The 13,525-nt window shown below is 49.1% G+C and overlaps 7 protein-coding genes across 7 annotated transcripts; 5 read left to right on the top strand and 2 right to left on the bottom strand.

The window, feature by feature from the left end:
• Positions 1 to 1,188: 1,188 nt before the first annotated feature.
• N7520_009452 (uncharacterized protein) lies at positions 1,189 to 2,346 on the top strand (the record flags this gene model as incomplete). Its single annotated transcript, XM_057143386.1, has 1 exon — positions 1,189 to 2,346. One exon carries the CDS (start codon positions 1,189 to 1,191, stop codon positions 2,344 to 2,346), a length of 1,158 nt encoding a protein of 385 aa, XP_056992674.1.
• Positions 2,347 to 2,963: 617 nt separating this feature from the next.
• Positions 2,964 to 4,082, top strand: N7520_009451 (5'-methylthioadenosine/S-adenosylhomocysteine nucleosidase family protein; the record flags this gene model as incomplete). The annotated part of the gene is made up of 1 exon (XM_057143385.1): positions 2,964 to 4,082. One exon carries the CDS (start codon positions 2,964 to 2,966, stop codon positions 4,080 to 4,082), a length of 1,119 nt encoding a protein of 372 aa, XP_056992673.1.
• Positions 4,083 to 4,694: 612 nt separating this feature from the next.
• Positions 4,695 to 5,810, bottom strand: N7520_009450 (NADP-dependent oxidoreductase; the record flags this gene model as incomplete). The annotated part of the gene is made up of 2 exons (XM_057143384.1): positions 4,695 to 4,940; positions 4,995 to 5,810. The coding sequence occupies 2 exons, from the start codon at positions 5,808 to 5,810 to the stop codon at positions 4,695 to 4,697; spliced, it is 1,062 nt and encodes a 353-aa protein (XP_056992672.1).
• Positions 5,811 to 6,189: 379 nt separating this feature from the next.
• Positions 6,190 to 6,755, top strand: dprC (the record flags this gene model as incomplete). Its single annotated transcript, XM_057143383.1, has 2 exons — positions 6,190 to 6,537; positions 6,603 to 6,755. The coding sequence occupies 2 exons, from the start codon at positions 6,190 to 6,192 to the stop codon at positions 6,753 to 6,755; spliced, it is 501 nt and encodes a 166-aa protein (XP_056992671.1).
• A 935-nt stretch (positions 6,756 to 7,690) lies between these two features.
• On the top strand, positions 7,691 to 10,405 carry N7520_009448 (uncharacterized protein; the record flags this gene model as incomplete). The annotated part of the gene is made up of 1 exon (XM_057143382.1): positions 7,691 to 10,405. One exon carries the CDS (start codon positions 7,691 to 7,693, stop codon positions 10,403 to 10,405), a length of 2,715 nt encoding a protein of 904 aa, XP_056992670.1.
• A 395-nt stretch (positions 10,406 to 10,800) lies between these two features.
• On the bottom strand, positions 10,801 to 11,974 carry N7520_009447 (ATP phosphoribosyltransferase; the record flags this gene model as incomplete). The annotated part of the gene is made up of 4 exons (XM_057143381.1): positions 10,801 to 11,174; positions 11,251 to 11,745; positions 11,852 to 11,886; positions 11,958 to 11,974. The coding sequence occupies 4 exons, from the start codon at positions 11,972 to 11,974 to the stop codon at positions 10,801 to 10,803; spliced, it is 921 nt and encodes a 306-aa protein (XP_056992669.1).
• Positions 11,975 to 12,532: 558 nt separating this feature from the next.
• On the top strand, positions 12,533 to 13,172 carry N7520_009446 (40S ribosomal eS28 domain-containing protein; the record flags this gene model as incomplete). The annotated part of the gene is made up of 3 exons (XM_057143380.1): positions 12,533 to 12,677; positions 12,846 to 12,929; positions 13,100 to 13,172. Coding segments are annotated over 3 exons (291 nt in total), but the record flags the coding sequence as incomplete, so codon positions are not given.
• Between the last annotated feature and the right edge of the window lie 353 nt (positions 13,173 to 13,525).

The following is a 13,525-nucleotide window of genomic DNA, read 5'->3' as shown; positions in this document are numbered from 1 at the left end:
TGGGAAAAGAAAATGGAGTACCACCCTCGGCCTTTTGTAGGTCAATCAGAATCCAACCTAAAGAAAAATCCGGTGGCTACTGATGAACTAGGAAGGCGAGATCGGGATATTACACGAGGAATGAGAAAAGAACACGAAAAAAAAGAAATCCTGGTGTGACCCAGGCGGAGCCATGCGATCAAAGCCACTCAAAGCCACGAGGCAACTGTGTGCGGTGGGGTTTTCGATTAAAGACGCCTCGAAAATCATGCATTACGGGACCTTTACTAGTTGAATCTAGTACCTGATTGCGGCGATCTATATGGCAAGAGTGACTGATAGGAACAGATAACTTAATACGATATACAGATCCATACTGTATTATTACCCACATATTGCATCCCTCCGCCAATCAGAAACACGGTTCAAGAACTCTAACCATACAAGAACATCCAGCCCTAATGGTTGATTGGGAATTGTCAAAGCTGGTCCTGGCATATAAAATTTTATTGTGTGAAAAAAAGGGTAGAAAATGGCGCATGCAATCTCAGGTTGACCGCAAACGCAAACCGTGGGTAATAAAAGTGGTGGTTGTGTGTCCTAATCCGAATGCGCGATTTATTCTCGCCACAGAATGATTCTTCCTCTCCCGCTCCAAATTGCTACATCTGGTACGGCTTAGGTTATCTTTTCCCCCCCTATTTTCACAGGCTAAGGCAAGCGAATAATTATTTGATAATAGCTTGTGTGTGATTAATTGAGATAAATCCCTCAGCCAAATTGTCAATGACATGCGAAATCGGTACGCTCATGAGCGGTTTCCCATATCCAATGGAAACTCTAGGCTGCAGTGTAAGCAAACTTACCATTGCTTATCCTCTAACCACCATGGGTGAAACCAGGTGAACTAGGTACCAGGTAAAGCCAGGTAATAAGGGTATCTATTCTGTCTCTTTGTAATCCATGGAATTGGTAGAACATGTATTATATGTGCGGAGGATAAATATCACCTACACTGGGCGTATCTATAAATGCCCATAAAAGAACGGAACAGAAAATACTTCCCGACGCTTTCCTCTTCTTTTTCTTTTTCTTTTGCTTTTGCGTTTACTTTTAGAATTTGACTTTCATTGCTGTTTTTACTTTTCCTTGTCAACGTAGCTATCCATGCACGATCGTCATCAACCACATGTATGGGCAGCTACTTCCATGCACCGACCCGATCAAGTCCTCCATCATCACTTTGTGACCCACACAAAATGGTCTACAGGCTCCTCCTTTGATGATAATCAAAGTGCCAAGCTTAGCTGGCCGGGGTTCAGAAATGTGTTTCACCCCAGTCTGGCATCCGTCTCCACGGACCGGCCATTAATGAGATCAGAGACCTCGACAACAACAGCATCAAACCAGCCCCTGATCCAGCATACCTCTCGCCCTTTTGCTGAGAGATATGGTCGATGTCTGGACATCTTGCATTATGGTACCAATAGCACTATCCGACTGCACCAGACTAACCTACCCGGGTCAAGTTCCAAATCCAAACAACTGCTCGCTGTCAAGGTCTACCGATATAACATCCTCGACTCATCAAATCCCCAATCTCGAGCATCACATTGCGCCACTGACTTGATCTCCAACATCCATCCTCAACACCCAAACATCCTCCCTATAATCGATCTCCTCTACAATGAACGCTCCGAACTTTGCCTAGTCATGCCCATCTGTGCAGGAGGAGACCTCCACGAACTCATCTCCCACAACGGAGGCCCAATCTCAACCAATGAAGCCGACTGCATATTGGCCCAGATCCTCAACGCCCTCTCATTCCTCCACGAGCACAACACCGCACATCGCGATATCCGACTAGAAACCGTTCTTCTGACAGAACGCGGCTCCGTCAAGCTTGCCGGCTTTGGCGATGGGCACATACGACGCCTCTGGTCCGATTGTGCAGTTCCGGCGGAAGAAACTTTTCGCCCACGCTCACAGTCTCACCCTGCATCGACAACGTGGTCGTACCCCTTGCATTGGCTATTTTCGTCTTCCCGTGGCCCCTCGCCACGTGGATCCGGCGATTTTATTCATAATACAGCCACATTACCAGGGATGAGTCTACCTTACATGCCGCCGGAGAGATTCCATTCTCGTTCGTATGCGCTGGAAATGGATGAGGATGAGAATAACCCTTGCACGTCGGATATCTGGGCAGCAGCTATAATATACGTGGCACTTATTACTGGACGCCTGCTTTGGCGCAGTGCTCGTCCTAGATATGAGGATCCACAGTATCTGGATTACGTGCGATGTCGTTGTTCAGAGGATGGGTATCCACCGATTGAAGCGCTTGGGAAGGTAAGTTTTGCATAGTTAATTTTTCATGACATTGCATAGCTGTACTAACTAGGTTCTCGCTCTAGAGACGACGAAATGCTATCTATGCGATGCTGCACCCCATTTCGCGGAAACGAATCACAGCCCCGCTCTTGTTACAGTCTGAATGGATCTCACAGGTATCAATATGCGAGGCGGGGCGGATGGGGCTTTAAGGTGGATTCAACAAATATGTGCACATATTTACCTTGAAGTGATGAGAAATCTTTTTTAAATGCTCCAGCTCTGCCCTTTCACTGATAATAATCTCCCGGAACTAATGAATGGCACGTTGGGGTTTCCGATCGGTCTGACAGGCTGTTTCGTGGGAATTGTTTGGCTAACAGTCTGTGCTACCTAATGAGATCGATATGATCGTATCATATCGTGTCAGCCCTAAAAATTCTCGTTCGCTGGGATCAAAGTGTAAAGCCTGGAGGAGAATTAAACCCCATCTGCAAGTGAGGGGAATTGAGGTCCGCGCTACGCGATGCCTAATCTCATACTAATTTGCGGCTGAAATGAGGGGTTTCGCTTTTGGCCCCAACATTCACACCGTCAATACTTAAGTCGCCAATCACCAACATCAACATCAACATCTCTATATTTACATGATGCCTAGCCCAGATCAATACACTGTGGGTTGGATCTGTGCTATTCAAACAGAATATACTGCCGCTGTCGTATCTCTCGATGAACTGCATGATCCCCCGACCTCTCTGCCACCCCGCAACCAAAATGACTTCACCCTAGGCAAGATTGGGAATCACAATGTTGTTATCTCCGTGCTCCCGATGGGAGAGTACGGTACCTCTTCAGCAGCACAAGTAGCCGAGGGCATGGTGCAAGCTTTCCCGAACGTTCGCATCGCTCTGATGGTTGGTATCGGCGGTGGTGCACCGAGCCCAAAGCACGATATCCGACTTGGAGATATAGTCGTCGGTATACCTAAGAACGGTCGAGGTGGTATTTTTCAATACGACTTCGGGAAGGCAATTCAGGACCAGGAGTTTAAGCCGACGGGCTTTCATAATAAGGCGCCCACTTTTCTGCGTAATGCGGTGAGCGGGCTCGCCATGAAGTATGAACATGAAGGCCATCGGATTGAAGATCTTATTCGCGAGCTTTTGGAGAAGAAACCCCGACTGCGAAAAAAGTATTCACGTCCCAATCCAGCGACTGATCGACTATATAAGAGCGATTCCATGCACCCTTTCGGAAACGAATCTTCCTGCGACCTTGTTTGCAGTTCTGATAAAACCTCCCTGGTTTTACGGGCTCCGCGCACCGACGAGGATGATAATCCAGCTATCCATTACGGTCTCATCGCATCAGCCAATACGCTTATGAAAGATGCCAAGATTCGAGACGAAATCGCGAAGAAAAACGACGTCCTGTGCTTTGAAATGGAGGCCGCTGGCTTGGTCAATTCCTTCCCTTGCTTGGTGATTCGTGGTATCTGCGACTACTCCGATTCGCATAAGAATAAGGAATGGCAAGGGTATGCAGCCATGACAGCAGCGGCATATGCGAAGGATCTGCTATACCGAATCATCCCTCAGGGAGTTATCCAGCAAGAGAAGATCACGAATATCTTGAAGCAAGGCGATCATTATATCACCAACAATACTTACAAAGAGGGTGATACCAACATAACGTTTTCGGGCAACAATTCGGGGTTTCAGGTTGGGATGAATAATGGCTCGATTAACGATGTGACAACTGGACGTTAGATATACATTTACTTTCATTTATTCTGGCTTAGAGTTTTCAAGGATCATACTACTTCGTTTCATCTAACAACATCCAATAAGAATGCTTGAAATTCTTCTGACATGGTTGTTCATTACTCAGCCTTGTATATATTTCCGCATATATTTTTCCTCGTACCAAATGGTGCTAAACAATAGTCGGTTTACTCCAGACTATTTAACCTTAACATTTCATGAATATTTAATACCCCAACACTAGGTACTCTCAACTTATTCATCAATTTATCACCAGTCCGAGGACCAGCCTTATCAGACTTGGACTTCGATAAGATAGGATCGCCCAGGTGCTCAATGACGCTCGTACACAGAAAGCAAAAATGAAAATCACTAAGTAATGAGAAATTCAAGGTAGATCAACGGAGTCTGCCAGAGAAGACCTGAGACCACTTTGAAAAACAAATCCAAGAGAAACAGTATGTGTGAGTCTAATTTTGCAATGTTCAGAGTATCAGGTTAGCTAGGTATTTGAGAATTTATATGCGGAATCTAGGATGACCTAGATCTATAAGTACTATGTGCCATAACATGCATCAATAAAGATGACACTACGGTACATAATCAAGCCCTGGAGATCTACAACTTGGCCTTTGGTCCCAGTGCTTCGCTAACGGGAGCAACCTCGACCATCATCTTTCCGGTATTCACACCAGCATATAGATCAACAAGAGCCTTAGGCGCTCCCTCCAATCCACCTTGCACAATATGTTCCTTGCGCTTCAGCTTCCCCTGCGAAAGCCATGAGGCTAGCTCCTGTAACGCAGCCCCATACTTCTTAGCATAGTCAAAAACAATGAATCCCTTGACCGTGACCCGTTGTGACTGTACATCATTAGCTACCAAATCCCAACCCACTCCGTGCAAGATTGAACTCACAATAACATTCATAAAGCTCGTCGGCCCCTGCGGCTTAGCAGCATTATACTGACTGATCGCACCACAGATGACAAACCGCGAATCACGCGCCGCTCTCGCAAGACAGGCATCCAAGATCTCACCACCAGTATTATCGAAAAATACATCAATATACTCTGGCGTAGCCTCCTTCAATTGCCGCTTCCACTGCGGATCCTTATAATTAATCGCAGCATCAAACCCAAGCTCTTCAACAAGAAACTTGCATTTCTCCTCACTCCCCGCTAATCCAACAACCCTCTTCGCACCCTTGATCTTAGCAATCTGTCCCGCGATACTCCCCGTCGCACCCGCCGCACCAGAAACCACAACCGTCTCGCCAGCTTTCGGCTGTCCAACCTCCAGCATACCGAAATACGCCGTTAACCCGGTCATGCCGAGAACGGACATTGCATCGGTAGGCCGTCCGCCGGAGGGGAGGGTGACTTTCTCCACTTCCTTTGCGCCCATCAGGGCGTATTCCTGCCAGCCCGAGTAGGCGACGACCCATTCGCCGGGTTGGAATTTCGAGGATAGGCCGCTTCCTACTTCGATGATTTGGGCAATGCTTTGGCCGCGCATTACGGCGCCGAGTTCGACAGGGGCGATGTAGGAGCGTTTGGCGGTTAGCCATTGGCGCATTGCTGGGTCGAGGGAGAGGTAATGGACGCGGACGAAGAGTTTGTCTGCGGGGACATTGGGACGGGGGACGATGTGCAGGCGAAAGGTGCCTGAGTTGAGGGTGGGATCGATGGCCGGCTCAGGAGCCTTGTTGTAGAGAATTTGTTTGTAAGACATGATGTCTGTTCAGGTATGAAAGGCGTAGATTCAGTTAGAAGATAGACGGAGAATATGGAAACGACAGAAAATTATATGGGGTACTGGGGAGATCGGAGCAACCCCAGATTAGGAAAATTGCTCCACAGGGACCTCGGCACAGTAAGCTGGGCATTATATCGAGTAACCGAATGCAAAACCTTAGGTATTAGGGATACGGTTCAATATGAAGACTTTAGGGACATAGTTCGATATGTACTTCTACTTTGTACATGATTTAACTATAATTAATGGAGCTCTGTGATCATGGTGACGTCATCACCCCAGTATATAAATGGGGACAAATTTCAAGTTCATCCCAACTTGACTCTGTGCCTATCCGAATCATTCGACTTTAATCATGACATCTCCTCGTAAACCAGTGCGCTCCGGATCCTCTACCGGGTCTCCAGGTATCCCAACCTCCATCTCCGACCAGCGCAATCAGTACGATCCCGCAACAACCGGGTATAACTCTGCCACCGGTGCAGGTTACAAGAGGCCCAGCGGATCCGATAATTATCGTCCGCCCTCGCCGACAGGAAGCTTTGATGCGCCTGCGGGTGATTCTCGAATCTCACACGCGCCTAGCACGGCGGAGCGGGTGAAGATGGAGAAAGAAATGGAGAAACAGCAGAAAGCGTCCCGGTCTAATCAGGCTAGTGAGGGAGTTGGTAAAGGGATTAAAGGTGTTGCGGCGGGGATTCATGTGAGTTCTTTTCGCGTTTCAAATGTATTCCTGTACGCGGGGGCTAATTGGTGTATTATGTATAGGGTGCTGGAGAGACACTACGTGGGGCACTTAATGCGACTGTTGATCGGGCATTTGGGTCCCATGAAAGTGCCGAGTGGAATGAGGAGATTGCGCGTCGTGGAGAACAGGAGATATCATCGAAGGATTTCAAAGAAACGCCTCGTCGAGAGTGATCTTCAATTGTTTCTTTTTTATAACATCTACATGTATATGTTCTGCTATGATAGACTTTATCTAAGTTCACTTTTGGAAAGCTTGATTGCACCTGGCTGAGATAGAGTTGGATCGTTTTTTTCTTATTTCATTCTCATCCGAGGTAATTTCTTCCTTTCTACTCCGTATACTGCGTGGGCTAATGGTGGGGGCGAAGCCACAGTGGGGAATAGTGAACGTTCGTCCGAATTTCGGCTTCATACAAACGGGATTAGATTGGGATAAGCATGTCTTGCCAAGATAAGTAAAAGCGGCCCCCATATCCAGGTTTGTCTTAGTTCCGTTACTGTATAAGCAAGGATCCGAAGTAGCAAATCAACAATACAGACGCATATGTGACTGACCTCAAAGTTCCTTTAATTCATTCAGGTTTCATGATTGGATCACGACCTTGAATCCCCGCAAACAAACTTGAAAGCAAGGAAAAGCTTGACTTCCATATGACACGAGTTCGATGTCATAGCGTATTTGATGGGGGCCGATCACCGATCTGCCGGGGCCAAACCACGTCGATCATAAAAAACCAAGCACAAAGAAAAAAGCAGAACATAAAAGCATTTCTAATGGGGCCGGAACTAATAATTGATGAGCTGAAAGCTCCATATATTTTCACGTGGGATTTCGGACAGAGTTTTTGCCTTCCGGTCGACCCGAAGGCTGTGCTGTGGAACCCCTACTGCTTCCGGTTATAATTGATTTCCTCACGTCACTCTTCTACTTCCAAATGTTGTACGAATTTTTGTCCAATCTTCTTCCCAATTCTTGAGAGCTCACATGAGTCAAGACCAGGTTCTTTGAGGCCAAGCTTTACATAAACTTTTTTGCCTGTACAACCTCATGCCCTGAACCTAGCGGTCGGGTTCCTTTTCGTCTGTTTTCTTGTGCCATTAATACCATGTCCCTCCTCGATCAGCCTGATCTGCTAGGCTCTCGGCAAGATAAACGATCCGATCAGCAACCGCCGAACCAGCAGATATCCTATTCCTCCGAATCATCCGGCAATGCGGTCGCATCCGAATCCCCCTCACAGTACTCTTCCTTCTCGAGCTCCGACAGCGATGGCCCAACCCCGCATTATGACAGTGAAAAGGACGAAGATGATGCGAGTGATGTCGTCGGTGTCAGCATTGGCCCAACCCAGAGTCGCATGAAAGCTCGCGCTACACCCGCCGAAGAGAAAACCCGTGCTCTGGAGAACAGCGGTGGGTACTTCAACGAGGTACCGGACACATTCGGCGAGGATGGCCTGTTCGTATCGGAATTGACGGCGGAGCCTGAATCGGTTGAGTCTGATTTGGCGGCCCAACAAGCTCCTGCTGAGCGGACGACTCGGAGGGGCCCAGCGCATCCTCATGCACATTCCTTACCGGTGGAGCGCCGGGCGCCACGCGGTCCCCACACTGGAGGCTCTGCGTCAGCGGGCGTGCATGAGCCCAAGGAATCCGGCCATCGATCGGGCTTTACCCGTTCGCTGCTGAAGACCTCGCTTCCCAGTCGGCCACGGGCTTGGTCTGGGGAGCTAAAGAAGTTCTTCCCGGACCTGGGCGCTCTGGCGAAGCGGCCGACGCTGCCATTTCTAGGGAATGCCCACAACCGGGCTCGCAGTCAAACCGTAGAGGGTGCAAGGAAACGGAATGCGACGCTGCAGAAGAGAGCGAAGTCGTTGGATCGGCGTCACCCGCCTTCTCCTCCGTTGCCTAATGGGGGTCATGATTCAGATGAAGCTGATGATGGGCATCATGTGCCGGAGCTGAAATCGGTGGAAGCAAGCTCCGCTGTTAAGCATTCTTTCTCCCGACGGCCCAGTACAACACCGGGGCGACCGCCAAGTCTTCGTCGATCATCTTCGGATCAATCGCTATACTTGCGTGCATCGTCCACGGCGTCGTCGTTGGAACAACGGCCGCGATATGAGAATGTGCATTCCCAGGTCAATAGCCGGTTCAAGGCGATTAAAGATTCCTTGCAAGATTCAAGTAGCCGCTTGCTTAGTATGCCAGCCTTGAATCTGCAGGACATTCGTAATGATTGGAATTCGCGGCCATTCTTCCCTGATATCGGGGGCTCAGGTAGCTCGGATAAAGATCTGAATGGTTCGACACATGCAGCCGCGACGCCGCCGCCTCCTCCGCGACAGAACACACAGTCCACACATCCAATCCTAGAAGAGGCTATGTCAGAACTGACCGGAGATATCGTGATCCTTGGTGGCTATCGAGGTTCGATCCTGCGATCTGCCAAGCCACCTCATCGACAGCTGTGGGTTCCAATGAAGGTGGGACTGAATCTGCGAAAGGTCGATCTGGAGGTTGGTTTGACTCACGAAGACGAGGAGCGCATGGAAGAGACCATCGTTCCATCTGGTGTGCTGTCCCATGTTGGCCCCGTGGATGTATGCCGCCGGTTGATGAAGCGGCTCCGGAAATCCGAGAATGCTATCCGCGGCGATCTTCGCGTTTGGGACTACGGCTATGACTGGCGGTTGAGCCCAGACCTGCTTTCAAAAAGGCTAATTGAGTTCCTCGAGGGTTTGCCATCCAATCGCCCGAACAGCACTGGCCAGAGACGTGGTGCCTACGTCATCGCGCATAGTCTCGGCGGCCTTATAACTCGGCACGCCGTCAACCAACGACCCGATCTCTTTGCCGGTGTCTTATACGCAGGAGTCCCCCAGCACTGCGTCAACATCCTCGGTCCCTTGCGCAACGGCGACGACGTCCTACTCAGCTCCCGTGTCCTAACAGCTCAGGTCAACTTCACCTTCCGCACCAGCTTCGCCCTCCTCCCAGAAGACGGCCATTGTTTCATCGACAAGCAATCCAAAGAAGAATTCCGAGTGGATTTCTTCGACGCCGCAAGCTGGGACGAACACCGTCTCTCTCCATGCATACAGCCATGTCTCCCACCCATGACGGCCCCAATAATTCGCGGCTTCAAAGACTTCACCCTAATCGGTAAACGATTCTCTATGGGTCCTCGCGATGACGCCGAAACAAGCGTCCAAGACTTCGCAGACTTCAACGAACCAAACACAACCACAGACGAAGATACACCCACCCGCAAACAAGGTTCCGCTCATTCGTCTCGCTCTCCATCGCGCGCTGCTGCAGAAAACATCTCCATCCCAGCCGACGGGATTGTAGGCCCTGTCTCACACCCGCGTGGTAGTGCTGGTTCAAGCAAAGCTTCAACAGCTAGTACCATCCCCAAAGCTGCTGCTGTCGAATATCTGAAACGCACTCTTGCGGAGGTTAAGCAATTCAAGTCGGAACTGGAGTTCCAGCCTGATCATCAGTCGGGTAACAAGTACCCGCCTGCAGCTGTGTTGTATGGCAAGAGTGTGCCTACCGTTTATGGAGCCCGTGTTGTCTCACGCGAAGCGATCAAGCATCAAGATTGCTATGATGATTTGGCGTTCGCGGCAGGTGATGGTGTTTGTCTTGCTTCTGCTGCGATGTTGCCGCCTGGATACCGGATTATCAAAGATGGGCTGGTGAAGAGTGAACGTGGTCATGTTGGATTACTTGGAGATCTCGAGGGCGTGGGGCAGTGTCTGAGGGCTATTGTTCGGGGACGCAGAGAGGGGGTTGGTTTGGGTAGCCAGAATTAAGTTTGCTGGCTTGAGGTATCTGGACCCTTTTTGAGCTTTTGTTTGTTTTTTTGTTCCCCCATTTTCAAGCCATGATACCATACCTGTTACGAGTTTTGATTTATGATTTGTTTTGATCGCGTCTTTTTCATGGACATGCATTGTTTCAGCATTGTTTTATTTGCATAGGTATGCTGATATACACAGAGAAATGTAGTATATAGAAAGGAAATTAGAGAAGGCTTGTGTGCAAAGACATGTCCTTTTAAAACTCGCTATATAACCCAATGCTCTATATACCAGGCTTTTTGTCTTCAAAATTTAGAACCCAGACAAAATCATAAAGATATCATAATACGCAACCGAAGGTTAAACCAAAGAACCAGAGGAACCAAGAAGAAAAAGTGTTGACCAACTTAATCAGTGCGCGAGTTGGCAATGTTCAGCACCAAAATATCCGTAGCTCCAACCTTAATCAGATCATCCATAACAGTAGCAATGCGCTTCTTCTCAACCATGGAGCTAACAGCGACCCAGTTCTCCTCCTCAAGAGCGGTGATAGTAGGCGCGCGCTTTCCAGGGGTAATCTTGGAAGCAACGGCCAGCTCAGAGCGGGGAATGTTGTACTGACACAGAACGAACTTCTGGGCGGTAATGACACCGCGAATGCGGGAAGTGAGCAAGTTCACAAGATCATTGTTCGAGTTCCGCGACTTGACGAGCACAGCAGTGCTAGTAACAACAGTGTCAATGGCCTTCAGGCCAGCAGCCCTCATAGTCTCACCAGATTCTAGAAGTTGTAAGCAACGATGCAAACAAAAATCACCCCAAGTACAGGAGTATCCGTGTGGGGAAAAGAAACATACCAACAAGATCGACAATACCATCTGCGACACCCAGCGCACAAGCAGCCTCAACGCTACCACCAACATACTTAATCTTAGTGCTCAAGTTCTTCTTGCCAGCCTCAACACCCTCAAGCTTAGCGAAGAACTGCTCCGAAAGCGCAGTGAAGCTGGTAACAACATTGCGACCAACGAGCTGCTTGGCTTCAGTGATATCTCCCTTCTCAGGAACCTGCACCTGCAGCTTGCAGCCACCGAAGCCGAGGTCAAGAATCTCCTCGACGCCGGAGATCTCACCGGCAGGCAGGGTAGCGTCGTGCTCAGCAACTTGGTCACGGCCGGTAATACCAAGGTCAACGCGGCCCTCACCAACGAAGGTGGGGATGTCGGCGGCCGGCAGGAAAATAAGGGCGATGGGCAGGTTCTTGACCAGGGCGATGTCGAGGCGGGTTTCGCGGCGGAACTGGACATCACAACCGGCGAGGAGGTCGAGAGTGGCTTGTTGGAGACGGCCCTCTGTATATCATTGCGCGGTTAGTTGGGGTTCAATGGAGTGCATGTATGCGTCATGTCTGTCTTGTTGCGGGATTGGGAGAATGAGTCATTGATGTTGGAGACTTGCTTTTGGGGACGGCGAAGAGAAGTCTTCCTTCGAGGCTGTTTGCGATTGAGTGTTAGCTAAGATTGTCTCGCCGTTGGTATTGCCTTCTTTGTTGGGATTGACTCACTGGTTAACAAGATCCATGGCGATTGAGCGCGGTGCGGGGCACGGAGAGAGTTTTTGAAAAGTCTGGCGGGGAAGCTTTGAGGTAGGAATAGATCTAGTGATCAATTCAATGGTAAATTAGGAGATTTATAAATTTGTCTCGTAGCAATGGTATATGGGAAGGGTAAGGGTGGTTGGCGGGCAGACCGGAGCTCTTTGCGGCAGAAATTGGAGGGGCGACGATTGGGTACTCCGATTTACTTCCGGTGTGAGATTACTTGGTTACTGGTACAGCAAAGGATATGGTCGAGTATGCCCACGTGGATGAGGGTTGGAGATTGACAATCATGAGGGTTGGTTCAATTTCAATTGCATTAGTATATTTTTGTTACACATCATCATCCTTACTACCAATGAAATGTAGAACATAGAGCAAAAAAAGTAAATCTCAATGCAATGACAGTAGATGACTAGTTTCTGCCTAAGGTGTCAAGTTTGTAGATCCATGACTCAGCATCCGCATTGATCGATTGGTGCCTGACGGGTCAGGTGTTGACAGCCCTGAGCCCTCGCGTAATTTGGATAACCCACACAAGGGAAATTCATCTTTACATCCGCCTCTTCCTCCCAGTCCACCCAAACTCTCACCACCCTCGTCCGAGCTCACCCTCATCCTTCAAGATGGATTCCAGCAAGCAGCCCGTCAAGCTCGTCAAGGTGACCCGTGTCCTCGGTCGCACCGGTACGTGACCTCTTCCTACATCCCACACGAAACAAGTCGATATTTGAAGATTTTGAGATCCGAGGCCCGCCAAATCTACACCTCCACAATCGCCGGGATCATGTTGCAGGATGGAATACCGAACTTTCAGGAGAACGAATACTGATCTGTGATTTCTTTGCGTTCTAGGCTCCCGTGGTGGTGTCACCCAGGTCCGCGTCGAGTTCATGGACGACACTTCCCGCTCCATCATCCGTAACGTGAAGGGCCCAGGTATGCGATTTCGATTTCCTTGAAGTTTTTCCCCCGGAGGATATGGAATAGAATACGACGAATGGAGGATTCAATATTCAATATTGAAGATCCGACACGGACCATGGAATTTTTACGAACCGCAATTCCACGAAACACCATCGCTAATACAATATTCTTTCGCCGTACAGTCAAGGTTGACGACATCCTCTGCTTGCTCGAGTCCGAGCGCGAGGCTCGCCGTCTCCGTTAAAAATCCCAAAACAACAATTCACTCGCGCTATGTCTTTCGTCTCTCTTCGTCTCTCGCATATCCCTCACGTCCGGTTTTCTTTGATCGTTCTTCGGCCAAAACTGTGTCCTCGCTTTTCTTTTTCGCCGATCCTCTGACTCCCCCCGACTCCTCAACCTCAACCGCCGCGTCGCCCACTTCACCCACCTCTCTAGTTTCGTTCCCGATGATCCAATGGAGGTGATGATTTGGGTGGATGGGACTTTTTGGTGACGTCTCCAAGAAGTTCCTAATGAAGTCGATCATGGGCCCCGAACGAGAGAGAGAGATGGAGAGAACGAGCAGATCAACCCCCTGTTTATATGAGAAATGAAATGAGGTTGCG

This window comes from Penicillium odoratum (assembly GCF_028828045.1).
Source record: "Penicillium odoratum strain IBT 22623 chromosome Unknown utg000006l_segment0_segment0, whole genome shotgun sequence".
In the NCBI taxonomy this organism is placed as follows: Eukaryota; Fungi; Ascomycota; class Eurotiomycetes; order Eurotiales; family Aspergillaceae; genus Penicillium; species Penicillium odoratum.
This window is presented reverse-complemented; position numbering and strand designations above follow the sequence as displayed.